This window comes from Vitis riparia, chromosome 17 (genome assembly GCF_004353265.1).
Source record: "Vitis riparia cultivar Riparia Gloire de Montpellier isolate 1030 chromosome 17, EGFV_Vit.rip_1.0, whole genome shotgun sequence".
NCBI lineage: Eukaryota > Viridiplantae > Streptophyta > Magnoliopsida > Vitales > Vitaceae > Vitis > Vitis riparia.
Window position 1 is genome coordinate 16,800,133 of NC_048447.1, and position 24,805 is coordinate 16,824,937.

Sequence of the window (24,805 nt, forward strand, 5' to 3'; positions counted from 1 at the left end):
TTTTACTTATTATTTAAAATTGTTTTTAACTTTAAGTCATATCATTACTACACATATTTAAAGTGCGTTTGACAATGATTATAGGAAGCGTTTTTAGTATTTTTAATATTTAAATGATAAAATTTTTTAAATGTTATAAATATTATAAATATTTTTTTAAATCACTACCAAACGTACTTTAATTTAATTAATAACTTAAATTAAGTTATTAAATTGGTTTATCATACAACCACTAAATCTTTTTTTTTTTTTTAAATTTTACTTTTTATATCTTTGTGTACACTTCTACATTTAAATAATTATCTATTTCTTATAAAATATTAATTTTTTTCTTATTGATTTATGACATTTATAATTTTGTATCATCTAATTATATTAAATACAAAATATTAATAAATGATGTTTATGTTTATTACTATGAATGATATTCCTTTTTATTATCTATAGATTCTCTTAAACTTTTAAATTTTAAATTAGATTTATAACAAAAAATATTTTTTAATTGAAATGACAAAAGAAATAAATAAAAAAAGTTCAAAATTGAGATAACTGGTTACTATTATAATTAATTATTAAAAAATAAATAAATTTCATCACTACAAACAATTTATTTTTTGAATAACATAATTGGTATAATTTTACAGTACCATAAAAAACTTATGACTAATCAAATTAATTTTAGTCTAATAAAGTTAAAATTGGTTTCAAATCAAATCAAAGTTATAATTTTTATTTTTCAAAATTGTTTTCCACTTTTCCTTAGAGATGTGGGTTCACCAACCAATCAAATAATTCTGTACCGTGAAAATTGTTTTCACAGCAGCCAAACAGGTCTCTTTTGTTGTTGGGATCATTCATATTTCCATCTTTGCCCTCGTTACAAATCGGAATGACCTTGTTCCGTCGCGCTCTTTCTCGCTCGACTCCGAGCCCAAGTCGCCATTGACGACGCTTCCCTGAAGCTTCCGCATCCGAGCGTTAGGGTTCCGTTCCGATCCGGAAAAATGTTGTTTTTGTAGAAAGCAAGAGGAAGGAAAAGAAAATAAAAGGTCACTGCGACGATGCGGCCTTCTTCGGGAGGAATCAACATCGCCGCCAGTGCTCAGAAACTCGATGTCGATAATCGGATTTCCCTCCGTTACTACTACCGTATCGCTGATAATATCCTCAAACAGGTTTCACTCTTGTATCTTCTTCTTTTCTTTTGGGGTTTATTTTTTATCTCCGTTTTTATGAAATGGATTGGTGATTAATAATTTCTCATGAGGGCGTGCCGCGAAAATGTTCATGATGTGCGGGTCCTTTTGTTTTCCATAATTGGGGTAGAATTGTTGGTTGAGGAAACGTTACTGTTTACTTAGGGTTCCGCTTTAATTTGGGTGTCGAAAGCAAGAGTTACATGCAGATGCTTAACAAACAATGCATTAACTTTGTTGGTATCTTAGAAGGGATCTTAATGTTTGGTTGGACGTGGGATTATGAAATTAAGCATAAGAGGAGAAAGAAACGTGAGCATTGAATCTTGTGTGAAGTACTTTTTAATTTGTAATCATTTCGAGTTTTTAGATTTTTTGAGAAAAAATTGTCAGGTAGAGCTATTGGTGGGTTTTGAAAGGGCAGAGTCAAAGGTTTCTCTTCATAAATTGGGTTTTGTGGATTTGTACTGAATTTCTAATTGGATGAAGGGTTTGCTTGATCAATCCAGAGTGTGGTTTAAGGCTTTGCTGATTTGAATTGAGTATGTTGGCAGATAGAAGAGCCTATTTTCTTCCACCTGAGGGCACATTGTGCCAAGGGCTTCAAGGCAAGGTGCCTTATGTCTTCTTGTATTGACAATTTTATGAGTGATTTAATTTTTTTGCATAATGTGGTTCGTGTTGATTACATCTCCATTATAGACTTGGTCAAGCTTGGTTATTGTGTGCTCAAGGCTCTTTGAAGGTCATGGAAGCTTAAAAATCCTAGAGGGAGCTTTTCAGAAGCATTACCAGAGGTTCTAGCTGTTGATGCCCTAGCTACTGGCCAATGTTGCCTTCAGTTGCCTAGCCTTTGGCAAAAGGTTGTAATAGGTGTTAGGTTTTTGTGGTATCAATTGATTTTTGGTCTTTCTTATCCGTGGAGATGGTGGGGATGGGTCAGTTGTATAGCTGAAACAGATGGGTCTGGTGGCCTTTTCTACTTCGGGCACTAGAGATCTTTGCCTTCATTGATCACCTGGTTGGGAATGGTCTAGGTTTACCATATGCATTGGAGGTTACCCATTATAATGAATCAATGGGTTTTAGTGCAGATCAAGTAGCTAGGTCTATTTTTTATACAAAGATATGAGTGTTGGAGTTTGTTTTGATCGTATTTTAGCAGGCCAATCAAGTAATCTTTTGGGTGCATTAAATATGGTATCAACTGGCCATTGAATATCTTTAGAACCATCTATTTTGGATCAGTTTACAACCTTTCAAGCGAAAATTGTTTAAGAGATCATTTTTTGATAAGCAAATAATACAATTGATTTTCAATATCAAAAGGGTAAAATTAGCAAAGAGAGGATCATTGGCAATGTATTTTTGGAGAAGGCATCTTGACCTCAGTTTTGATTAGATTTTGTAATTGTTGGAAGGATTTGTCATCCTTTTTTTGTACTCTTAATCCATTTCAATGAAAATGTTGTGTTTCTAATAAAAAAAGACGAAAAGTGTCATATTCTAGAGTTTGTTGATTTTCTTATTGAAATTACCAAGATTTATATATCTAAAGTCTTGTTGATTTCTTAGAACACCTAAAACATTAAGAGCAAGAATGAATAATGAAGATCACCTTTTCATTATGTCTTTGTCTATCAAAAAAAATAAAATAATGAAGATCGCCTTTGTTAGAATCTTCAAATTGTAAAAACTATTTTTATTGATAAAAAGTAATAAAAATCTCACTAAACTGTAACAATCATAAAGTATTTATAAACCTAATAATCCTAGAGAAAAAAAGGAAATTTTTTTGTAGTTGTAATTGACTTAATTATCTAAAAGAAACATAAAAATAAATAAGAAAACTAAAACAATAGAAGATCTATATGATAGGAAATCTAAAATAACAAGAAGTATTTAGAAGAAAAAAACCATCTTCATGTGTCAGGGCTACATCGGTTCCCCCTTGTAGAAAAAAATCCGTTTTTCAAATTTGATTTGATGATAAAATACTTGATTTATATGTTGTAAGTATTTTCCATAGTAGCACATGTCTTTGGCATTTGGTAATAGGTAATGGGTAATGAGTATAGCATATATTTTAATAGAAAGTAAGTATTGGATGTGGGTTATGGATATGGATAATAGGTATTCAAGGCATATTATAGATAATGGAAAATGAGTATGGGTAGTGTTTAATATAGATTTAAAATATATAAAATGTAATTTAGTTGTTTGTAGTGTAAACTTGAATTCGTTAGTTTTTAGTTTAAACCAATGTCACTGTTAAGGAGCTTAAAATGCATTGTGAACCTAAATTCTACAAGTTTAAGCTTTTAGGAAAATTGGTTGTTCAACAATTACATAATTAACAATTTCTTAAAAGTTAAAACAAAGTTAAAATAAGGATCATGATTAAATTCAATATAAAGTGATTATATGAAAAGGATATGAATTCTTTGTTGTTTCTAGCCTAGACTAATGTTAGAAAATTAGCAATTACTTACACATTAAAACCAAGTTAAAACATAAATCATTGTGAAATTTTTTAAAAATGGTGAATTAAATTTATCATAAATTGATTATATGAAAAAGATAGGAATTTTATTTTGTCATTTTTAGCATTAAATTGAAATAGTAGAATTTTGAATATTAATATTGGCATGAACTAGGCCAAACACATTTTTAATGATCATTTTAATAATGTGAAAGATGGAAATGAGTACCATTGAGGTTTGTAGGAGTTTGATTTGGATGCTCCTCTCTTATCTAGCTCAAATGGCTTAGTAGGCTTTAAATTGCCACTAGTAGTGGTTCAAGGTAACACGCAGACAAGGGCGAAGCCTTCTTAATGGGGGAGTTAGAAATTCCTTTGGTTTTGTAGAAATGTGGAAGTCTCTGTAGAAGGGTGTGAAAATGATATACTAAACGTTTTAATGAAAATTCCTTTAATCAACTTTTTTGATTGGTTGGGTTCTAGATGAGGGCTAGTGATTTTTTGTATCCCCTTTTTTTTTTGTTCTTGCTTTTTGGTGCCTCTTGTATATCCCCTATATGCTTTGGGTCAACCTTAAGGCGCCTTTTATTCTAATATATATATATATTTTTTTTTGTGCGTTTACTTATAAAAAAAAAAAATGGAAATTGAGAAGCAAGGTGGTTTTAATAATATAATTCGTTTAAAAGGTGAGTAGTGGCACTAGTGTTTTTTTTTTTTAATTTTTTATTAGTGAGTAGTGGTACTAGTTTAAGGAAATATAGGAAATTATTCAATTCCATTAACTGTGATGGGAATGAAGTAGAAGGCGTAATGGATGTTTGGTCTTTGAAAAAGGTATGTTTCCAAATTAAGCTTCACATTCTCTCTTGGAACATAGAGGCTTGCATGATCAAGATGACTTGATTTGCTTTCAAGAGACAAAGATCAACTCTATGTCCTTTGGGATACGCAATAGCTTAGGGGTAGGTCAGAGTTTAGGTTGGGGTTTTCTTGAAGGTAGAGGGTTTGTTGATCTAGGATGAAAGAGTATTAGATTGTTTGATAATGGAGTTGGGGGCTTATTCCTTATCTTATAGATTCAAGAACTATGAGAATGACTTTATATTGATTTTTTTAGGGATCTATGGCCCACCCTTAGACATGGAAAGAAGAGAGATGTGGGAGGAGTTTGACACCAGCAGAGGGCTTCAGAAAGATCCTTAGTGCTTAGGTGGTGACGTTAATGTGATTTACTTCCAATTGAAAAACAATTGTAGTATGTTTTCTTCTACCATCAAAGCCCTTTTAGAGTTCATTGATGTTAGGATATTAGCTAGATCAATAAAAAATATTCACCTTAGAAAGAAAAGGGAGTGGGGGGAAGAAACAGCCATATGCAAATATATAATAAACATAATGGAAAAACAATTGCATATAAAGTAAAGAGAGTAGGGAAGAGAGAATGTGAACACAAGATTTTATAGTGGTTCGGCACAATCCGACCTACACCCACTCTCCTCCATCTTCAATCCCAAGCTTGAGGTTCCACTATACCAAGACTTCAATACAAGCCTTTAAGCTTTATAATTGGATTCATCGACTTTAATTGGTGCTACAAAATTCTGTACGAGATGCTTCACTCTTGAACTCCCTAAGTGATACCCCACACTTAGCAAATACTAAGTGATACCTGACACTTAGATTTTTCTCTCAAGTGATACCCCATACTCGAGCTTACCTCATAAAGGTTACAAGAAATGATTGAGAATTAAACTCTCAAAATCTTAGTACAAATTTAAGTTCAGATGGATGTAAGATAAACTAGGATTGATGTGCGCTAAATGGATATGCAAGTTTTGGTCCTTGAGGCCTGACTCAAGTGGTAAAGGGATGGGGAGGGTTTATGGGAGGTTTCAGGTTGAAGTCACAATGGAGACAAAAAATTTACCTATTAAAAAAAAAAAGGATATGTAAGTTTTGAATTAAAGTGCACTAAACAACTTTTCCCTAAGGCTCATATATATTTGAAATAGATTTTGGGATATTAAGCTTTATAAAACAATGAAGATTGAAGTTGCTTTTTAAGGTTTGGAAGCCCAAACCAATTGTTAGGCAAGTTAAGGGGTCGATTGGTTGAGCAACAGGTTCACTAGTTGTTGGGCAATAAATGCTTTGTAGGTGATTATTGGGCTTTTTGAGGCTCAACTGACCCTTGGTCTGTTCTTGATCGGACAAGCCAAAAGCTCAATTGGTTGAGCACTAGATGGAAGAAAAATGGTGCAAAATGCATCTCACCTAGTCAAGCCCAATTGGCTCAACCAGTTCCTTGGCCCTATGACCGGTTGCATTGTGAAGTGTTCAAATAATCTGGTTTTGAGCTTTGAAACCTCTAGAAACTTGTGTAACATTTCTTAAAAACTCTTTAGAGAAGTTTAGAAATGTTTTAATTGAAAACATGAAATCATTCAAATATAAAGGATTTTAAGGCAATTCAACTTTTAGATGATTTTAGGTGTATGAATAAAAATAAGATGCATGATCCTATTGTACCAATAACCTTACAAAATGATCTTACTCAAAATCTTGAAAGCTCTTCTATTTGAGGTGGTCTTCTTTTTCTTGGTTTTCTTTTGACTTGATTTGTTTTTGTAATTGCAAACTCAAGATGAAACATTAATTCCAAACCTTATTTTATTATCATCAAAATTGAGATTAACCAAACCTTGGTTTCACAATTGAGAAGTTGAGCTAGTATGTCCTCCGGTATTTTTACTTCGTGTGGAGGGAAAGGTGGCCTTTGTTTGTCTCGTTTGGATCATTTTCTTTGTAGAGGTGATTGGGAGGGACATTTCTCATTTGTTTCTCAAATCTTGTTCCCAAGACTAGTGCTTGCCCATTTGGGTATAATGCGGTGGGACTAGGAAAAGAAAAATTCCTTTTAGATTTGAGAATTTGTGGTTGAAAGTAGAGGGTTTTGGAGACTTGGTAAAGTCATGGCAAGCACTTCCATGTATGTGCTTGTGAAAAGGTTAATAGCTTTGAAGGACGACTTAAAGTGGTATAACAAGGAGATTTTTGGTAATGTATCCTTTTAGAAAGAAATGGCTTGGAACAAGATTAGCTTTTGGAACAACAGGGAGACGGAAAGACCTTGGCCAGAGGTGGAGAAAGGATAATTAGAGGGAGATTAAGGATGAATTTAATCATCTACTTATGTTGGAGGAAATCTCTTGGAGATAGAAGTCAAGGACCATTTTTTTAGATAAGTGCGCATATATATAGAACGAGGCAAAAAGCCACAAAGCATACAGGAAGTATACATAGCAGCCTGAACAAAAAACAACACTCACCACCCCTTAGGGAATGACAAGCCATTCCAAAAAACCTAAAAGCGAAGAGGACTCCTCTCCCATATACACCCTAGCCCAACTCCACAAGTTACAAACAAAAGAATTCTTTAGATTCTGAATAGCTAGAAAGCCCCCCCTGAAAGTTAATTTATTTCTCTCCTTCCAAACCGTCCAAAAAATACACAACGGGATGGAAGTCCAAATCCTTTTCCTCTTTCTCCTCACAAAAGGGCCCCTCCAACTGACTAACATCTCTTTGACTTTCTTTGGGAACACCCAATTAGCCCCAAATAAGGCCAAGACAATCTCCCAGAGAACCCTTACAACTGTACAGTGTAAAAGAATATGATTTACATTTTCTTCTTCACAACCACACAAAAAACACCGATTTGGAAGATACCAGCCCCGTCTTTGAAGTTTGTCCAAAGTTAGGACCTTCTCCCAAGAAACCTCCCTCGCAAAAAAAGCAACTTTGGTTGGGACCTTGTCCACCCAAATGCTCTTTTTCGGGAAGGTAGTGACATTAGGCCCTGTCAACAACTTGTAGGCATCTCTAATCCGAAAGCGGCCGTGTCCCCCTCCTTTCCATATCACTGAGTCCTCTTCAAGAGAAATCCTCAAATCCCTCAACATATGCAACAGCTCTCCTAAGGCGTCCAGCTCCCAATCGTTAGAGTTTCTAGAGAGTCTTATGTTCCAACCTTCTTGACCAAAACTGGAATCCCACATCTCAGTTACCGAGGCATTCCTTTGGGCTGCCAAAGCAAACAACTGGGGAAAAGCTTGGGACAACACCTCATTTCCGCACCAATGGTCAGTCCAGAAACTAACCTTAGTCCCCTTTCCCACTTTGAACTCTATATTATCCCAACACCAAGACGACTCCTTCAAGATATCCCTCCAAACCCCCACCCCAAACGTTCCGCGGGCCTCCTTTGTTCTCCAACCAAATCCCACTTGGCCATACTTCACCCCAATCACCTTCCTCCAAAGGAATTCTTCCTCAAAGGCGAACCGCCAAATCCATTTACCCAACAGGGCCTTATTCAAGAGATCTATTTTCCGAATACCTAGGCCCCCACTCTCCTTTTGGGTACACACCACCTCCCATTTGATTAGATGGATTTTTCTTTCCGTGCTTCCCCCTCCCCAAAGAAAATCCCTTTGTAGTTTTTCGAGCCTTTTTGCAACTAGCTTAGGCATGCAGAAAAGAGACAATTGGTAGATAGGCATGCTGGCCAGGGTGCTTTGTAGAAGTCAAGGACCATTGTGACTTAAAAGGGACAGAAACAAGAAATTTTTTCACTTTGTGCTTTTCGTTTTGTATCAAATGGTGTGAACATGTCTTAATACTTGAAAAAAATGCATGCCATGATTTTACTTCTGCGCTACACGCTTTGTATCAAATGATTCTTCCTATTGTATTTTTGTTTGGAGAACACTATATGGCCCTTGCACAGTAGAGATTACTTTTTGATCCTTGCTGCTGTAAGGTTCTTATCAGGCATCTCAAATTATGGGGTACTGAACATTTTATTAGGCATCTCAGTAGTCATATTAACAAATTATACAACCAAAGCAATGTTGAATGGCCCTTTTTTCCCTACTTTTTTCCCTATAAAATGGGGGTATTCGGCATTATATAGGTTGGATACTTAACATTTCTATTTTTTATTTATTTATCAGAAACAGACTAATTCATTAATATGGATTTTTAAGTTCTGATGAAGGATGAGAAATCCTTCCAAAATATACCAAAGTTGATTAAAAGAGAAACCTAGAGAACTTCTCCAATTGGAATAAGAGGAAAGCTACACATCAAAACAGCACTGCATGAACTTGTATAAGGTAGAGTGTCTCTACATTCCTCAAGGGGGGTAAAACAGTCCCTTACAAAAGGTCAGTGATATTATTAGCTGAATGAGGAGACTGTCAAAAAGAACAGCCCGAGTCACAAGCAACATCTAGAATTTGATGCAGCCACCCATCATACCTCCAAGGCCCTCTGTTTGATTTTTATTTTTTTGGTCCCCACTAGGACTTGGACCTAGTACCTCCCACAATCCCATCCAATTCCTTAGCACTTGAGGCAGGCCTCAAGGGCAGGCCTTCTCTGTGATAGACACCTAAAATATCAAAATAGTAGAATCCTCTTCCACCTATAAGTTAGAAAGGCAATGAGCCCTGACTGTAGAAAGTTTTCTAAAAGGACTAAAATCTCTGTCTGGATGCCTAAATCCTCTCCTGCTGGTTTTAAGAAAACCCTCACCACTGAAACACTATGGTGTCTGATCACCCTTCCAATCCCTAGCTGACCTAGGTTACGTAAAACGCATTCCTTGAAACTTGAATAAATCCACTGAAAGTACTGAAAGTGGAACCCAAGGTGGAGAGGTTCATACTTGAAATTTAACTTGAATGACCTGGGTTACCTAAATCACATCTAAAAGCACTTCCTTATCATGAACACCTAAAACATTGAAATAGGAGCATTTGTGAATGTCTATTTTTCTGTTCCTTCTCTCTTGATGATTGTGGTATTAATTTTTTGTTGTTCCTTCAATCTGTTTTCCACATTCCCTGTTTGAAGTAACTTCTTTCTACATTACTAATATTATTATTGCTAGTTTTCCTTTTCCTCTCGAGCTTCTTGTTAATAAAATGGTTTTTTAGCTCCTAATTTTTAACCCTGACATTGTAGGCTGACATATTTCGAGAAGAGAAGAACATTATAGATCTCTATATTATGCTTCTAAGGTTTTCAAGGTGAGAAAAGAGAATCAGATTATATAAACTCTTGTTTAAACTAGAGATAGAGTTTGTCGCTGGTTTATAAAATGCAAAACCAGCTCATAAATTCTTTGTTTTAACTAGATATAGAGTTTGTAGCTGGTTTATAAAATGTACAACCAGCTCAGTTTATGGGCATGGTAGGATTAACTTCATGTAGTATCTTCTATTCTTTTCCTGAAGTGTCATCTAATTCTGTTCCTTTTTTTCAGTTTAACTTCTGAGACTATACCATGCCATCGTGATTATAAGGCATCTCTACAAAGCAAAAAGAATTATTTGAAGAAGGTAATATCAGCTTTTGTCGAGTATGCTTTACTATAAAAACAAGTTCTTATTTCATGTCTAAATAGGGTGATATACTTTCTGTAAAATTGTGATAGAACTTATTGAGAGCCCTGTGTGAGTTGGAGGAATTGAAGCCAGCCGTGCGACAGAAGATTGATGAATTGAACCAGAAACATACATATCAAGTAAACAGATGGGGTGCTGATTCCTCACTGGAATGGCCTCATGTTAGGAAACAAACTTTGACGAAACATGAGATGACAAAGGTACAGTTAATGTGTCATCATATCATTGGGAAGTTGCTAGTCATTTGTGATTATTATTTTCTAGGTTGTTGACTGGGCTGTAGAGCCATAACCATACTGTCGATGGAAAATGCTTCTCTTCCCACTTCTCTTTGAGACCTATTTTACCACCTTGCTATATATATATATATATATATACATATGTAGTTGATAGGTAAAAGGATATTGTATTAAAAAAGTATACACGATGTATACAAAACGACAAGAACCAAAAGGGGTGAATACATAAAAATAAGCAATCGCATCCTATGGGGAACCTAACCAATCCACAAAATCTAACAATGACATAGACTCATCCCTAATGTGCAATCTAATCCAATCCCAAAATAGATACAAAAAAGAACTTTTAATTGTTTCGTCCAAACTTTCACAATTCTCAAAAGCTCTCCTATTTCTCTCCCTCCAAATGGACCAAAAAAGGTATAAAGGAGCAACTTTCCAAGCCTTTTGGCTTTTTTTGCCAACTAAAGAGTCTCCCCAACTGAAGAGCACCCCTCTCATAGAAGAGTGCATCACCCATTGTACATCAAATAAAGCAAAAATCAATTGTCACAACATGCAAGCTTTCGGACAGTGCAGGAGAATATAGTCACCCGTTTCTTTTTCTACTTTGCATAAATAACATCTATTAAACATCTTCCATCCCTTCTTTCTAAGTCAAAATCTTAGCCGAAGTTGCTTTCTAAGCAAAAAAGTTAGTTCTTATAAGAGCCCAGGAGTTCCAAACTATACTATGAGGGAAAGACTCCACTCTCCTACTTGCCAAGGAAGAGTAGAAGGATTTAACTGAAAAATCATTGTTTTTTGTCTCCATCCAAACCATAACATCATCAGTACCCAAAGAGGTGGATTGGTCATGCAACCTCTCAAAAAAGGCATCTACTTCCTCCATCTCCTAGTCATTGAATTGTCTACTAAACCTTGGACCCCAACTATTCCCATCCCAAACATTAACCACCTAAACATCTTTAGAAGAGGCTATAGAATAAAGGTTTGGGAAGGAATCCCTCAAAGACAAATCCGCGTACCACCTATCATTCCAGAACTTCACTCGGTTCCCTAAGCCAACTTGAAGATTAGTTCATCTTTGAAAGCCTCCCATCCATTTCTGGTTGCCTTGCGAACCCCCACTCCATGTCTCTCTCCCACCTCTTTTGAGCACCAACCCCCCTCCTCTAGCCCATACTTGCAACAATCACCTTTTTCCAAAGAGGATTCATTTCCCTCTCAAATCTCTAAGATCATTTCCCTAGAAGTTCCTTGTTGAGAATTGAAAGGCTTCTAAAACCCAAACCCCTTTTTTTTGTTTTTCCAAGCAAACCACCTACCAATTTACCAGATGAGGCTTGTTAACCAAAGTCCCTCCTCTCCAAAGGAAGTCCTTTTGAATTGTTTCCAATCTATACACCACTCTTTTAGGGATAATAAAGAGGGACATGCAGTAAATGGGTAAGGTAGATAAAATGCTCTTATTCAAAGTCTGTCTTCCACCTTTTGAAAGATATTGCCTCTTTCACAAAGCAAACCTTTTTTGGAACCGCTTTTCAACTCATTCCTAAAACCCTAATAGACTTGTAAGGAGCACCTAAAGGAAGGCCTAAGTAGGTGGTTGGTTGGGTACCCACCTTGCTACCTAAAACCTTGGCAAGCTCCTTTAAATTTGGGACATCCCTAACTGAAATCAATTCACTTTTCTCCAAATTAATCTTTAACCCTGAACACGCCTCAAACCACATAAAGACTCAATTTAGGTGCTCAAGATTTTCCTTGCTAGCATCATAAAATATGAGAGTATCATCTGCAAAGAACAAATGGGAGACCTCCACTCCCACATCATCCCTTCTTTTGATTGGGGATCCCTCAATAAAATCACCTTCCTTTGCCCTAGAAAGCAAGTGAGAGAGGGTCTCCATCACTAAGATAAACAAATAAGGAGACAAAGGGTCTCCTTGTCTCAACCCTCAAGAGCTTTTGAAAAAACTTGAAATTTTGTCTCAACCCTCAAACCTTGCTATATATATATATATTCTCTTTTTCCTTTTTCCAATCATCACCTATCACCTCAGCAAGGTGGTAAAAGGATTGTAGGAGTAGTTTTTTTCTCAAAGTGTCTGAATTGTATACTCCAGGCAGTTATTATTTTCTTCTTTGCATGTTTCCGGCCTCCTCTTGTACACTGCTGCTCTAGTAAGTTATGTGCTATGTCAAAATAAACTTGTGCTTTTCTATAAGTAATTCCAAATCTGACAGACACCACGACCCACTGCTCGAGATTTTGAATATCAAGGTTCAAAGATTCAGCAGTTCTCGCGAGCCAAGCCAGTGGAAGAGCAATTCCGCAGACTGTAAGTGTTCTGCTTCTTATTTTCTGAAATGAAAGTAGATTAAAAGGCTTTTTCATCTCTCTGTTAAAGATCAATTACCTGCTGAGTTGTGTGTCTAGAACAGAGTTTATGCAATCTATTCATTCAAAATTTTGACATCATTTTTCCCCATCATGCTCCTTATGATTTATGCATTTTTATGCCTTCTATTTTGTATGAGGTGTTTGCAGCTTGGAGAAGCTTGATTACTTAGATCTCTTTGCAAATTCTAATGATTTAAGCAGTATGTTTGCCAAGCATAGTGCACATAAAGTAGTCTAGATAAAAAATGAAGTTTTCTGTAGGATGAAGGGGTTCCTTCTAAACGATGCCACAAAAAAGAAATAAGAAAAAAAAAAAGAAGAGTATAACTCAGGCAAAATTAGACCATGACACCCAGGACAGCAACACTCCAGAAGTTGCCATCTCAAGTTGGGATGTAGACTCCCTTAAGCGCCTCCACGGTCAAATCCATCACTTAGCATGTCATTAAGTTGTGGTCCTCAACCAAGTGCCAACTTGAGCCTCTGTGAGTGATTTAAATATACCTCCTATAACGACAATTCTAAGGACACCTACTACCTTTCTTAATCCAAGAGGCAACAACAGAGAAATCATCCTCAATTTCCTAATGAAGTCATCCCCTATGGGAAAACTTTGTATTTCTATCCCCTTATTTAAGCTATAGTACCCTCGATGTTTATCTCCAAAAGGTTTCTTCCATAATTGCCAGCTTATTAAATTCATCCAAGACCAAATCTCAACCTCCACTTACAGAGCATGATCCTTCTCTTTAGTCTTAACTGTCCCAGAACCTAATCTGTTCTAAGGCAAGATATTTGGCCCCAGAGCATCTCTAAACTTTTTTATTCAAACACAGCATACCCTCTTTTAAGGCTTTGAACTTCCTTGCTAGGATGTAGCTGGGGGTACCCGAGGGCCACGTAATTTTCCCCAGGCACCTTTGCAGGCCAGAAGAACAGGGTTGTGATCAGATACAGGCTTTGGAAGGTAGCTTGCATCACTTTTGAGAAATGCTCTTTCCAGTCCCCTGCAAAAAGAAACTGATCCAGCGGGATGAGGAAAGTCCAACTTGGCCATGACCACAACACCAAGTAAAAGCACTCTATGCAATGGGATATCCAGCAACTTAAAAGCTGGCTAGGATTCTTCCATTCAACTGGAAAAGTGAATGTTATTGAAATCTCCTCCAATACACCAACACTCCTGTAATTCTCGAACAACTCCCAACTGCTCCCATATCTCCTTCTTTTCTTCCCCAGCCACCAAACCATACACCCCAAGGAACATGCATTACAAGAAACAGAAAAAGCCCTCTCTTCCATCTCCAAACACTTAAAGATTTTAGTGTGTCAAAACATTGGCACACCATCACCAGCACCCTATCATCAAGAGCCCACAATTCCAAAACGGTGGTCCACCCCTAAACTCCTAAAACCTTGAAAGACATAGCTTCTGTCTCCGTCTCCTATACTCACTTCAAATAAGCTTTGGAGAACCAACAAATGCTTGATCACCTGCCTTCTATCAAAATCATCGAGACCTTGACATTAGATGAAAAAATTTCAATCTTCATTGAACAACCTCATCTAAGGATCAATTAGCCGCTACATCCTCATTCCTGTTCACTCCGCATAACCTACTGAGCTGAACTGCTTTTGAAGCTTTCTATGCTTTTATGAGCTAATGATTGCACCCTTCCTTTTCGATATCGAGGCGTTTCGTTGACTAGCCTCCCCCATCTCCCCAATCTTCATCAAAGTTCTGAAAGCACCGTCCTCATAACCCTTCCCAGACACTCCCACATACTTACAGGACAACAAAAACTTCCTGTTGAACCAGGTAGGGCATTGTTCCCATAACAAACACAAACAGATCTAAGAAGAGGTTGATCAGTACAGGCAAGTCCCTTGGAATCATCAGGAGTCAACTCACCCACCCTGCCTTGCCCCTGAAAAAGCTTCAGTGCCCCACTCACTTGCTTGGCCAAACCAGCTTGAAAGTTCAAAGCATCACTATTCAGTAGAATCATCCAGCAGCCACGCCCAAAATCTCAGCCTTATCCATAGTCTCCTGCAGAAGAACACCCTCCTCGACCTCCATTAATCCCGCCTAGTTCCCCTCAGACCAGAAAAGGAAGAGCATGAGGGAATGGAAGCACATGAAGTTCCATCATCAAAGAAACACTCCGCTAGAGGAAGAAGAACCAGGGACTCACAGGAGTCTTCTCAAGCACATGAAGTTTTGTGCACTAAAGTATCACTGGTTCTAAGAGGGTAAGTTGACTGATGAAGTGGGAGATGGTTGTGACTTTCAAAATATTTTTTCTGTAGCATTTGATTGGTTTGCCACTACAGCAGCTAATCATTTTGCCAGTATGAATGATTGAATGTGGGTTGAATCTATGGGGTTGCTCTGGGCACCTGTATTTTAGTGAAACCTTGAGGATTCAAAACTGGACATGATGCTTTAGGTTTTCTTCTCAAGTCAAGAAGACTCATGTGAGAGTGAATGGGGGGAGATAGGGGTTGATTTGGGCGTATCTCCTGGAATTCTCGTTATTATGTAACTCTCTGCGAACACTTCCCTTCAAACTGATCTCATCAACTTGCATATGGACAAGTTCCATGCTTTTGTTGCAATAAGTGTGCAAATAAACCCACTCTGTTTGATCAATTTAAAAAATGTTGGTCCTTGAGGAAAGTGTTTCTCCCTTTTACAGATCTGAAAACTTGTTCAACCATTGGACTTAAAAAGTAACAGCAAACCTAACTTAGCTACCATCTAAAAATGAAATAGATGGGAAATGCAATGGTCTCAAACAGGTTTGGGCTGGGAACTCATACCTCTGTACACTTGAACCTGAAAACTCAAGGATCAACTTCAAGTCACTCACTACCAATTGGATTACTTGCTTTGGGTTTATAGGCAGCCTGTCAGAGACAGTCCCTTGCATATTGCCCTTTCACTTTAATTTCTTCTTTATCTTCAATTTCCACCTTAGCAAATTCAAATCAGGCCATGAAGAGATTTCATGAAAGGAAACCAGATTTGTGGAACTAGACTAGATTGACAACTGATCAGAGGGAATTTTGATGAGTTGAGTCCCCATAAAGCACAAACATAAATTGATAACAATGAATCACATAGATTCATGGGAGAGAACGGAAAGCCTCTAACTTATTTTCCAATTTCTAAGAATTAATGGTAAGATCAACAGGAGCAAAACCTTCTCATTTTTCATCTTCAAACAAATTTGAAGTTTTCAGTGTTAATCAATTGGACAGGATCAGTTCATCACACAGCATAAATAGATGGAAATCCGGATACAACTTACAGGGATAGAAAAACATTTAGGGTCAATATTTGAAGGATACATGCCATCTCCTTGTGCCAGCCCCTTTTAGTTTAGGTCTACATGCCATCTCCACCTAATGATCTAGTCCTTGGTCCTCTCCGTCTCCCTAAACCTCAAAAGTCTCTATATCTTCTCTATCCTAGAGTTACGCTTTGTTGGAATCATGAAAATAGTGAGGAATTAGGTGGATCTATTATCTAAATAAGATTCCATTCATGCAATTCTCCCCCCTAGAGATAAGTAAGCCTTTTTACGTCCATCCGGATGCCTTGAATCTTTTTTTTTCTGCAAGTTGGTTCAAAAGTTCCAATGCTCTCTAGTTATCCCCCAAGGCAATCCTAAATATTTCAAGGGTCATATATGGTCTCATAAATAGTGGTCTGTTATGGTTGAGAAGAAAAAATAGTCATCTGCAAACTGGAGGTGAGAGACTCTAATTTTCTCTCAACCCCTACTTTGAAACTTTCTGGTAAATCTCGTGATTTTGCCATAAATAATAGTGTATTAACTAGACCTTCCATGATAATGACGAGAAAAGGAGAAAATGGTCTCTTAGTTATAGGTCCTCTCCCATGTAGTCAATTCGCATGTTGCTTGGTAAGCCTAGAAAAATTGTTAGAAAACGGTGCAAGCTGGTTTTTTACAATAGGTGGTCCTTTATGTTTGTTTTGAACTATCTAGAAGGATAAAATAGAAGATTTTTTTAAATGATTAGAGAATTTGGATTTGATTTTGAATATATGTCTCTCAAATCTTTCTTTTTGTCATCCAAGTACTTGATGGTGAGGATTGATCTTTCCTTGTTGTATGTTGTAGATAGCTTGGATATGGGCTAATCTGGTTTTGGCACCTTGTACACATTCTATGTATTTGGGTTGTGCTATTTTTTGTTAGGCTCCTTTTCATGTCAATTCATACACATAATTTGCATATAAAACATCCTCTTCCATATTTGGGAAAATAACTTTTCCCCTTCTTAGCACCATAAATTTGGTTAGTTTATAGTTTTTCCTTATCCACCCTTTTATTAAGTTATAAACTAAGTTATTGCCTTAATCTTCTCAAATGGTGTCAGTTTAATCAGATTATGGACCATTATGAATTTTGAATTGGTGATGTTTCAAAGATGGGAAATAAATTACCAGTCCTGAGGTGTGACAAGTGATATTTGATTAACCTCATTGGAAGGCCATGATATTTTATGAAACCAGGGGGAGCTTTCTAACTTTACCCTCGATTAATCTAGTAGGGTAATTAGTTCATAGGATGCCTTGGATGGAACAATATTGCATCTTCTAGATTGCTTCTTATATAAACAGGGCTTAATGCTAATAATGTTAAATTATTTGCTTAGCAATATTATAGGGAAGAAGTATTTGATTTTTATAGCAAGTGTTATTTATTAATGCTTAAATAAAGTAACTTTTTTTTTTCAGGCAAATAGATGAGAGAGAATAAAATGAAAAGCACCTTCATAAAGGGATGCAACTTGAGTATACAAGAAGTGTACAAGGTGCTTGAAGGCTAGAAAGGAAAAAATAATGAAAAATACACAATTGAGCCACCTTCCTTAACCCAAACTATGTACAAAATCGAGGGAAAAAATTTTGGGATACCCAATGACCCTACTAGATCACACAAATAATGCCCTTAAAAAGGAATTTTTCACCTCCAGAAGTCTCTTCTATTACATGCTTTCCAAATTGTCCAAACTAGACACAAAGTAGGCAATTTCCATACCAACTTGTGCATGTTAGCCACAAAACCAATATTCTTTTTTTTGATAGGCAAATGAGAAAATGTATTAAATGTGTCTAAGAGAAGGCACAAAACAGTTGACATGAAGTATACAATAAATGCCTAATGTAGACAAGAAAGACAAAAACAAAAAAATCCCTCTCCTTATTTTAAGCTCAACCAATCTATAAAATTCTATGTCCATCCTAGCCCAATTCACAAAATATATATAAAATTGGATTTGATTGCTGCCAACTGCACATAAAATCTTTGAGCAAGGAATCACCCAGGATACTCTGAACAAGCAAAACACCAAGGACCCCAAATTGGAAGTCCACTTGTAATGGATGAGAATCTGTAAAGCCAATTCTAAGTCCTGTTTGCACAGGCAACACCTAGTAACCAAACTATTAATAGAACTATATTTCTTCTAGGCTGCTAATGTAGGGTTTTCTGGAGTGGGCATCTAAGCCCATAGATGGAGTCTTATAAGACATTTGCCCAACAGGCTTTTATTCAAGAAAAGGGTCAATATCAAAACGGATAAAAATGTTGTTATTCAGAATCTTGGAGGATTATCTATCACATGAGGCTTGAGAGAGATTGAGGGGCTTTTGTTCTAGCATGGATATCACCTTTATCAGAATAATCTAATTATAAGAAGGTGATATATCTCTGTGTGCATGTGTGTGTACATGTATATACTTCTTTTGGTTGCTAAAAGAGGAGATTTGACTCTTGAGGAGTTTTAAGAGGCACTTTCTCCGTCTTTGAATGTAGAGCTTTTGTTGTGGGGGGATGTAAGAGCTGGTATTTTTTTTGCCTTTGTTGATGGGTAACATATTTTGTGGTTACGTGGAACCTGGAATTGAATGTCCACATCCCCCCATCCAAATGCCTTGCCACCTAAGCCAGACCTTGGAGACAATGCCAGAGTGGTTTTTCCCCCTTGCAGTTTCCTTTCTGCAGCCTTTCTCATTGTTCTCTCTCTTAATAACTGTTCATTCTCTACCAAAAATAGTTGGATGGAAACTATGGGGTTTTGAATCCATCTTTAGGTTTTGTTTCAGTTTTCTACAAGGCAGAAATGTTTTGAATATTTCCAGCAAAAACGTTTGGAATTAAGACCGTGCCACCGTATTTTCTCAAAGCTTTGCTTTTTTTATGCAAAAGTAAAACAGAATACAAAGCATTAACTTTTGAGTATGTTCAACAATATTAAAAAAATGCAAGTATGTAAGTTTTTTGTAAAAAAAATTATATGTAACATATTCTTTTTGTATAATGCCTCTTCACATTACTTGAATCAACTGTGGAATTTTTACAAAGGGAATCTTCATGGAATTTATTAATCTATAAGAAATCCCTTTTAAAAAAAAAATTATCTATAAGAATCAACATATTGTACTTCTGGCGTTTCTATATAATCTTTTACTTTTTCCAGGTGCTGAGGTATTGAATTATGCCGACCAACAGGAATCTTATATGATGAATGGATTTATATACTGTATGTGTTCTATAGTAAAATAACAAGGCCTAAAATACCAAATGTTTTTTTTTTAATATTTCAAAAAATAATTTACTAGGCTCTCTCTCTCTGTGTTCCTTCTCCTCCCCCCTTTTTTCTCTTTTTCTGTTGATGGAATTACGTTTCGAACCTTTCATCCCCACCACAATTCATTATCACTTGAGCTAGGCGACAAAGGCCATAATGCATTCTTTTAAATATGTGAGCTAAGTATTTGCTCAAAATCTTTTAAACATCTAAGTAATTTGCATTGCCTCTTGATTTTGTCTTAGGTGTATTTTCCTTAAATTAAAAGTTGTGTGCAATTTGGTCCTAAAATTTTATATGCTAAGTTAAATTTTAATTTAATAAATGTGAAAAATGAATTAGCTTATTGCTTTAGCTTATTGTTACATATGCTTTTATTCTTCCATTTTTATTACTTTTAAAATTAAATTGTTTTATTTAGTCCAAGTTATCTGCAGCTTGCACATAGATTTGCTGTATTTCCTTTTTTGAGATGTAACTTCTGTTTTTGGGCATACAAATTTATTTGAAACCTCCCCAGGCCCACCCTAATACTTTGCCCCTAAGCCAGCGGTCAGAGGCTATTTATTTGTTTCCTAATATATCATAAAAGTTTGTTACATCGATCTACCTAATTTCCCTGGAGTATTTGTGCCGGCATGACACAACACAAGATGACATGGATACGTGTATAGGCAGAGGGTTTGGACATGCCTTGTGTTCAAGATTCGTGTCAACTGGACACTACAAAGATATGCATATGGGAAGAGGTTGTGGAGATGACCGCAGTTCCACATTTATCTGGTTGCCATGTCTAACCGAGGTAAGGAGGTGGAAAAGGAAGGGGAAGAGAGCAAAGAAATGCATAACATTTTTACAATTTCCGAATCGCTGAGAGTGCAAGGTCTTGATCCAGGGGGCCGGAGGTGAAGTGAAATTAAGCTTTTTACTTACTGGAGACTACCGGGTGGGGTTTCTTGAAATCTAGCATTTCAGCATTGCTCCTCTGAAGCAGAATCTCTCTTTTCCAGATCTAATCTTCTTTTGAAACTCAATTTCCAAAAGAAACCCTGGATAAAACTTCTGTATCCAAAGAACCCAACCTGACATGTAGTACTTCTACCTTGAGCTGTCACCTGCTATTATCTTATTCTTAGTAAATGATTTTCCCTAACATTTAGGTTCTTTTCTTTTTCTTCTCTCCCTCTCCCCCAAAGAATCCCTTATGTAGTACTTGTATTATGTTGCCTTTATTGGTTCTTTGATTTGATTGCCAATTGGAGAAAATATCCATTTGACACTGTTGCTAAATTCTTGAAGGCATGGAACATCAAATTGTTTAATTTTGAAGAATTTGGCAATCATTTTTGTACAATTTTTGTGCACACTTATTTTTCTTTAGACATTCAAAACTGCAACATTATACTTATATATGTGTAGATATTATTTCTATTCTATTCAATGGACTGAGTACCAAAAGAGACTCTATTTAATGAAAATAAAGATAAGTGTATGACAGAAAAAGTTGGGTTGGTTTCAAGTCACACATGACATCCTTAGGCCTTATTGTGCACTTTTGCTTGTTTAAATGCTTCTTGTAGATCTGTTGGTATCCTGCGCCCAAGGGAGGAAACTCTATCCAGACACTCTATTTTGGGTCCAAATGGACTTCATGGGCAGTGGCAGCCACCTACCATTGATAAAAGGGTATGATGGTATTTAAGTATTTCTTTGGTTTGAACAATGCACAAACTATAATAACTTTTCTCTTGTGAATGTAGGTCCAATATCCAAGCAATTTAGATTTGACTCCAGTTCAATTTCCAAGGTTAGACTGTCAGCAACATTTGTGAATTACTAACTTTTCCTTCCAGATTAAGTCAGATCAGATCTAAAATAATGGGAAATGGCATGAGAAGATACCTTTGTGATGGCACTATATTTTTATTAGACATGAACTTAGTGTTCATAAAGTTTTAATTAGCTAGTCCTATGTCCTTGGCATTGTTTGCGTTTGTTGGTTGTTGCCATTCTTATGTTATCTTGTTTATGGTTATGGATTCATATAACCATGTGGTCTTCATGGGAAACAGTCTGCAGCATCATGTGGAGGATGGACTTATGAATAACAATGAAGCTAGCAGCTCAGAACATGAGCAATCTAGTTTGGAATCAGTCCTTACACTGAACGAGGATAATCAGATTCATCCTGCTGAGGAACTGGGTTCCTTGATTTCTTTTGAAACCACAGAAACTCCTCATACAGAGATTATCAGACAGCCTTCTCCTCCACCTGTTCTGGCAGACGTACAAGATTTGATCCCAGAGACTCCCACCCAAGTTAGTGAGGTAAATGGCCAAATGGAGACCCCATCAACGGATGGGTTAGTTTGTTCTGAAGCTCCCCTCGAAATGCACATTGTGAGATTCTTGACTTTCCTCTTCATTTTGATCATTGGTTTTTTTTTATGCGAGCTTCTGTCGTCTTGTGAGTTATGTGTAAGTCAGTTAAAAATAAGATTTAGCAAGCAGTCTCTTGTTGTAATGATTGTTTTGCTTTGCAGTCAACTGTATTGATGGAAAGCTTCTTGAAGCTTGCTAAGTCGAACACTGTCAGGAATTTGGAAACTTGTGGTATCCTTGCAGGTTCACTTGTGAGTGTTGAACAATGTAACCCCACTACAGTGGTTTTAAGCACTATGTCATATTTAATGTTTTAAAATTTTTTTACTGCAGAAGAACAGAAAATTTTATGTCACAGCTCTCATTATTCCGAAGCAGGAGTCAACATCAGATTCAGTAAGTCAGTTTCTTTAAATGTTGTGTGGAGATATTTCATATCTGCTGCATAAAATTGCACCTCTATAACTGTTAGGATTAATTTGTAATTCCTGATCAGTGTCAGACCACAAATGAAGAGGAAATTTTTGAAGTGCAGGATAAGCAATCCCTCTTCCCTCTTGGGTGGATACATGTAAGTATTTTTTCGTCCGATCATAATCTTATGATCATCTGGCTGGTTTACTATTAAAATTAAATTCATTATAATAAATAACACTTTTTTGGCAATACTTGTTCATGGTTAGCATGTGGGTGTTCTTTAGAAGCAGCTGGCTTATTTCATCTGTTATTAGAAATGTTGCTACATTCTTGGTTCTGTAATGGTATATAAATATAGTATTGGAAAAGAGCTAATGTGGTAAATTTTAAAATTTCATCTTATTACTTGTTTTAACACTCCAAGTACAGTTTGGTACACATTATCCTTGGTGAAGATTGCTGCAATGTCTCAATCCATGGCCGTGGAAACCATGAGATGTTCATTCTAATTTTTATCCTTTTCCCCTTTAGAAATTATTGGCACTTTCTGGAATTAGTGTCTACATGGCAAAGGGTCTCTAAAGTCAAAGAAGCTGTGGAAAAGATGCAAAAAAGGCATGGAACAATATGGTATCCCAGCTGAGGTGTGGAAGCACATGGGTGATGATCTGGAGTTTGGTCGGCAAATAAGGTTATTAGAAAACTGATTTGGTTTATCCCAGGATGATCACACAATGGAAGTTTTTGGCTTAGGTAATTGATGTAAAGGTTTTAGTGAAAAGAAGAAAGGCCTTCCTATGGTATTTATTGGTTTTGAGAAGGCATAAGATGGTTTACTAAGAAGGGTAATGTGGAAGGTTTTAGAAAAGAAAGGTCTAGAACTAAATATATAATAGTTATGTAATTAAGACATAAAATGGAGTAGCAACTATAGTAACAACAATTGAAGGAGGTACAATCAAAGTTCGAATCACTACAAGCTTGGCTAGGGATTGGTAGTGGTCCTTATTTTCTAAAGTCATGGATAAACTTGCAATACATATTAGGAAAACATCCCAAGGTGTACTACATTTTTTTTTTGGGAAACTATGGTTTTAATTGATGCAACTATAAAACAACGTTTAATTTAGAGTCAGAACTATCGTTGAAGTATCATAGAATCTAAAGGTCTTAATGTATAATGGAAATAGATGGATGCTTCAAATCAAACAAGGAGCAGAAATGATGGAATGATGGAAATCGATCTATAGGAGAGAACTGCATAACCATTTTTGTTATCATGGATCTTGATTATCAGTAAGGAAGATGAGATTTATATGCTTGAGTTCCTAATCTTTATATGCTTCCATTGTTCCAATGCAGTGATTTACCTTTGCTCAACCTTTGTATCAATAATGATTAATCATTCACCATGGTTTGACTTTCAGACTCATCCTACCCAGTCGTGTTTCATGTCTTCTGTTGATCTTCATACCCATTACTCATATCAGGTGTGCCCTTTCACCATTTTTTTTTGGGTCCTAAGCATGTCATCTTAAATAATTTATTTGTTTGAATGTTCCCTTTTCCTCCTCAGACTATGCTACCGGAAGCCATAGCAATTGTCATGGCACCAAAGGATGCTTCAAAGTAAGAGTGAATTCTCTCATCTGGTGAAGGAATGCATTATCATCTATGCTATATGAATATTGTTAAGCAATTTTTTTCCTTCTTTTTCACATATGCAGAAAGCATGGCATTTTCCGCCTGACAACTCCAGGTGGCATGTCAGTCATAAGACACTGCGACCAACGTGGCTTTCATCCACATCATTCTCCTTCGGATGGTGGGCCCATCTACAAAAGCTGTACAGATGTTTATATGAATCCCAATATACATTTTGATGTCATTGATCTTCGGTGATAACAATTGCAATGCTTGGGCGAGAAATGATCCACTCGTCCACCTTGCATATACGACTCAGTTTTTTTCACTGTTTAGCCTGTAAAATGTTTAAGTACTTGTGTTCCAAAGACTGAAGGAAAATTTTCCAGTTGACTCTACTATCCTCTGCTGCCATTGTTGGAACTGCAGCTTGCTTGCATCTGGAAATAATTGATACATTGTGCTACTTGTATACATGAAGCTTTTTTTTTTTTTTTTTTGGTTCTTACAAATCTAAACCACGGTTAGCTTTTGCAATTCAGGAAGGCTGGGTCCAGGTATAGGACAACTCAGCTCCATCTTCTAACTTGACCCAGACACTAGCTTGGCTAGAGCAGTAAAGAGTCCAGCATTTTATTGTGCCAATAGAATCTCAAACGGTAACTTAACTAACAAAATGAGTAGAAAAGGGTCAGGCCTGATGCCTGGAGGCTGGTGCCAATGGATGACTGGAGAAATAGGCTGTTTGGTGTTTGATTTTATTTCATAAACTCTGGGGCGTTGGTGTTGGGTGGGGGTGGGGAGTGGAATATGCTTTTGAATGGGTTGAGTTGTTGAATAAAATTTTGTTCATTGCAAATATTTTTCGTAAGAATTTTGGCAAATATTTTCGAAAAATGAATAACCAGCGCCGGCTGCCTACGTCAGAGAATCCT

General features: G+C 36.4%; 1 protein-coding gene across 2 annotated transcripts; it reads left to right on the forward strand.

Moving 5' to 3' along the window:
* The first annotated feature begins 866 nt into the window (after positions 1 to 866).
* Positions 867 to 24,364, forward strand: LOC117904530 (AMSH-like ubiquitin thioesterase 1). 2 transcript variants are annotated; one of them, XM_034817185.1, is made up of 14 exons: positions 868 to 1,175; positions 9,712 to 9,776; positions 10,013 to 10,088; positions 10,184 to 10,354; positions 12,644 to 12,738; positions 21,008 to 21,113; positions 21,188 to 21,234; positions 21,500 to 21,827; positions 21,971 to 22,060; positions 22,143 to 22,205; positions 22,306 to 22,380; positions 23,654 to 23,716; positions 23,803 to 23,855; positions 23,954 to 24,364. In XM_034817185.1, exons 1-14 carry the CDS (start codon positions 1,062 to 1,064, stop codon positions 24,126 to 24,128), a joined length of 1,521 nt encoding a protein of 506 aa, XP_034673076.1. In that variant the 5' UTR covers positions 868 to 1,061; the 3' UTR covers positions 24,129 to 24,364. The 2 variants fall into 2 exon arrangements, with proteins under 2 accessions (XP_034673077.1, XP_034673076.1); XM_034817186.1 differs by lacking the exon at positions 10,184 to 10,354 and having other exon boundaries at positions 867 to 1,175.
* Positions 24,365 to 24,805: the final 441 nt, after the last annotated feature.

Coding starts and splice junctions, on each gene's coding strand:
- LOC117904530 (XM_034817185.1), top strand. CDS start 1,062: ATGCGGCCTTCTTCGGGAGGAATCAACATCGCCGCCAGTGCTCAGAAA. Junction 10,355..12,643: donor CGAAACATGAGATGACAAAG/GTACAGTTAATG, acceptor CAAATCTGACAG/ACACCACGACCCACTGCTCG. Junction 21,235..21,499: donor ACTCCAGTTCAATTTCCAAG/GTTAGACTGTCA, acceptor CATGGGAAACAG/TCTGCAGCATCATGTGGAGG.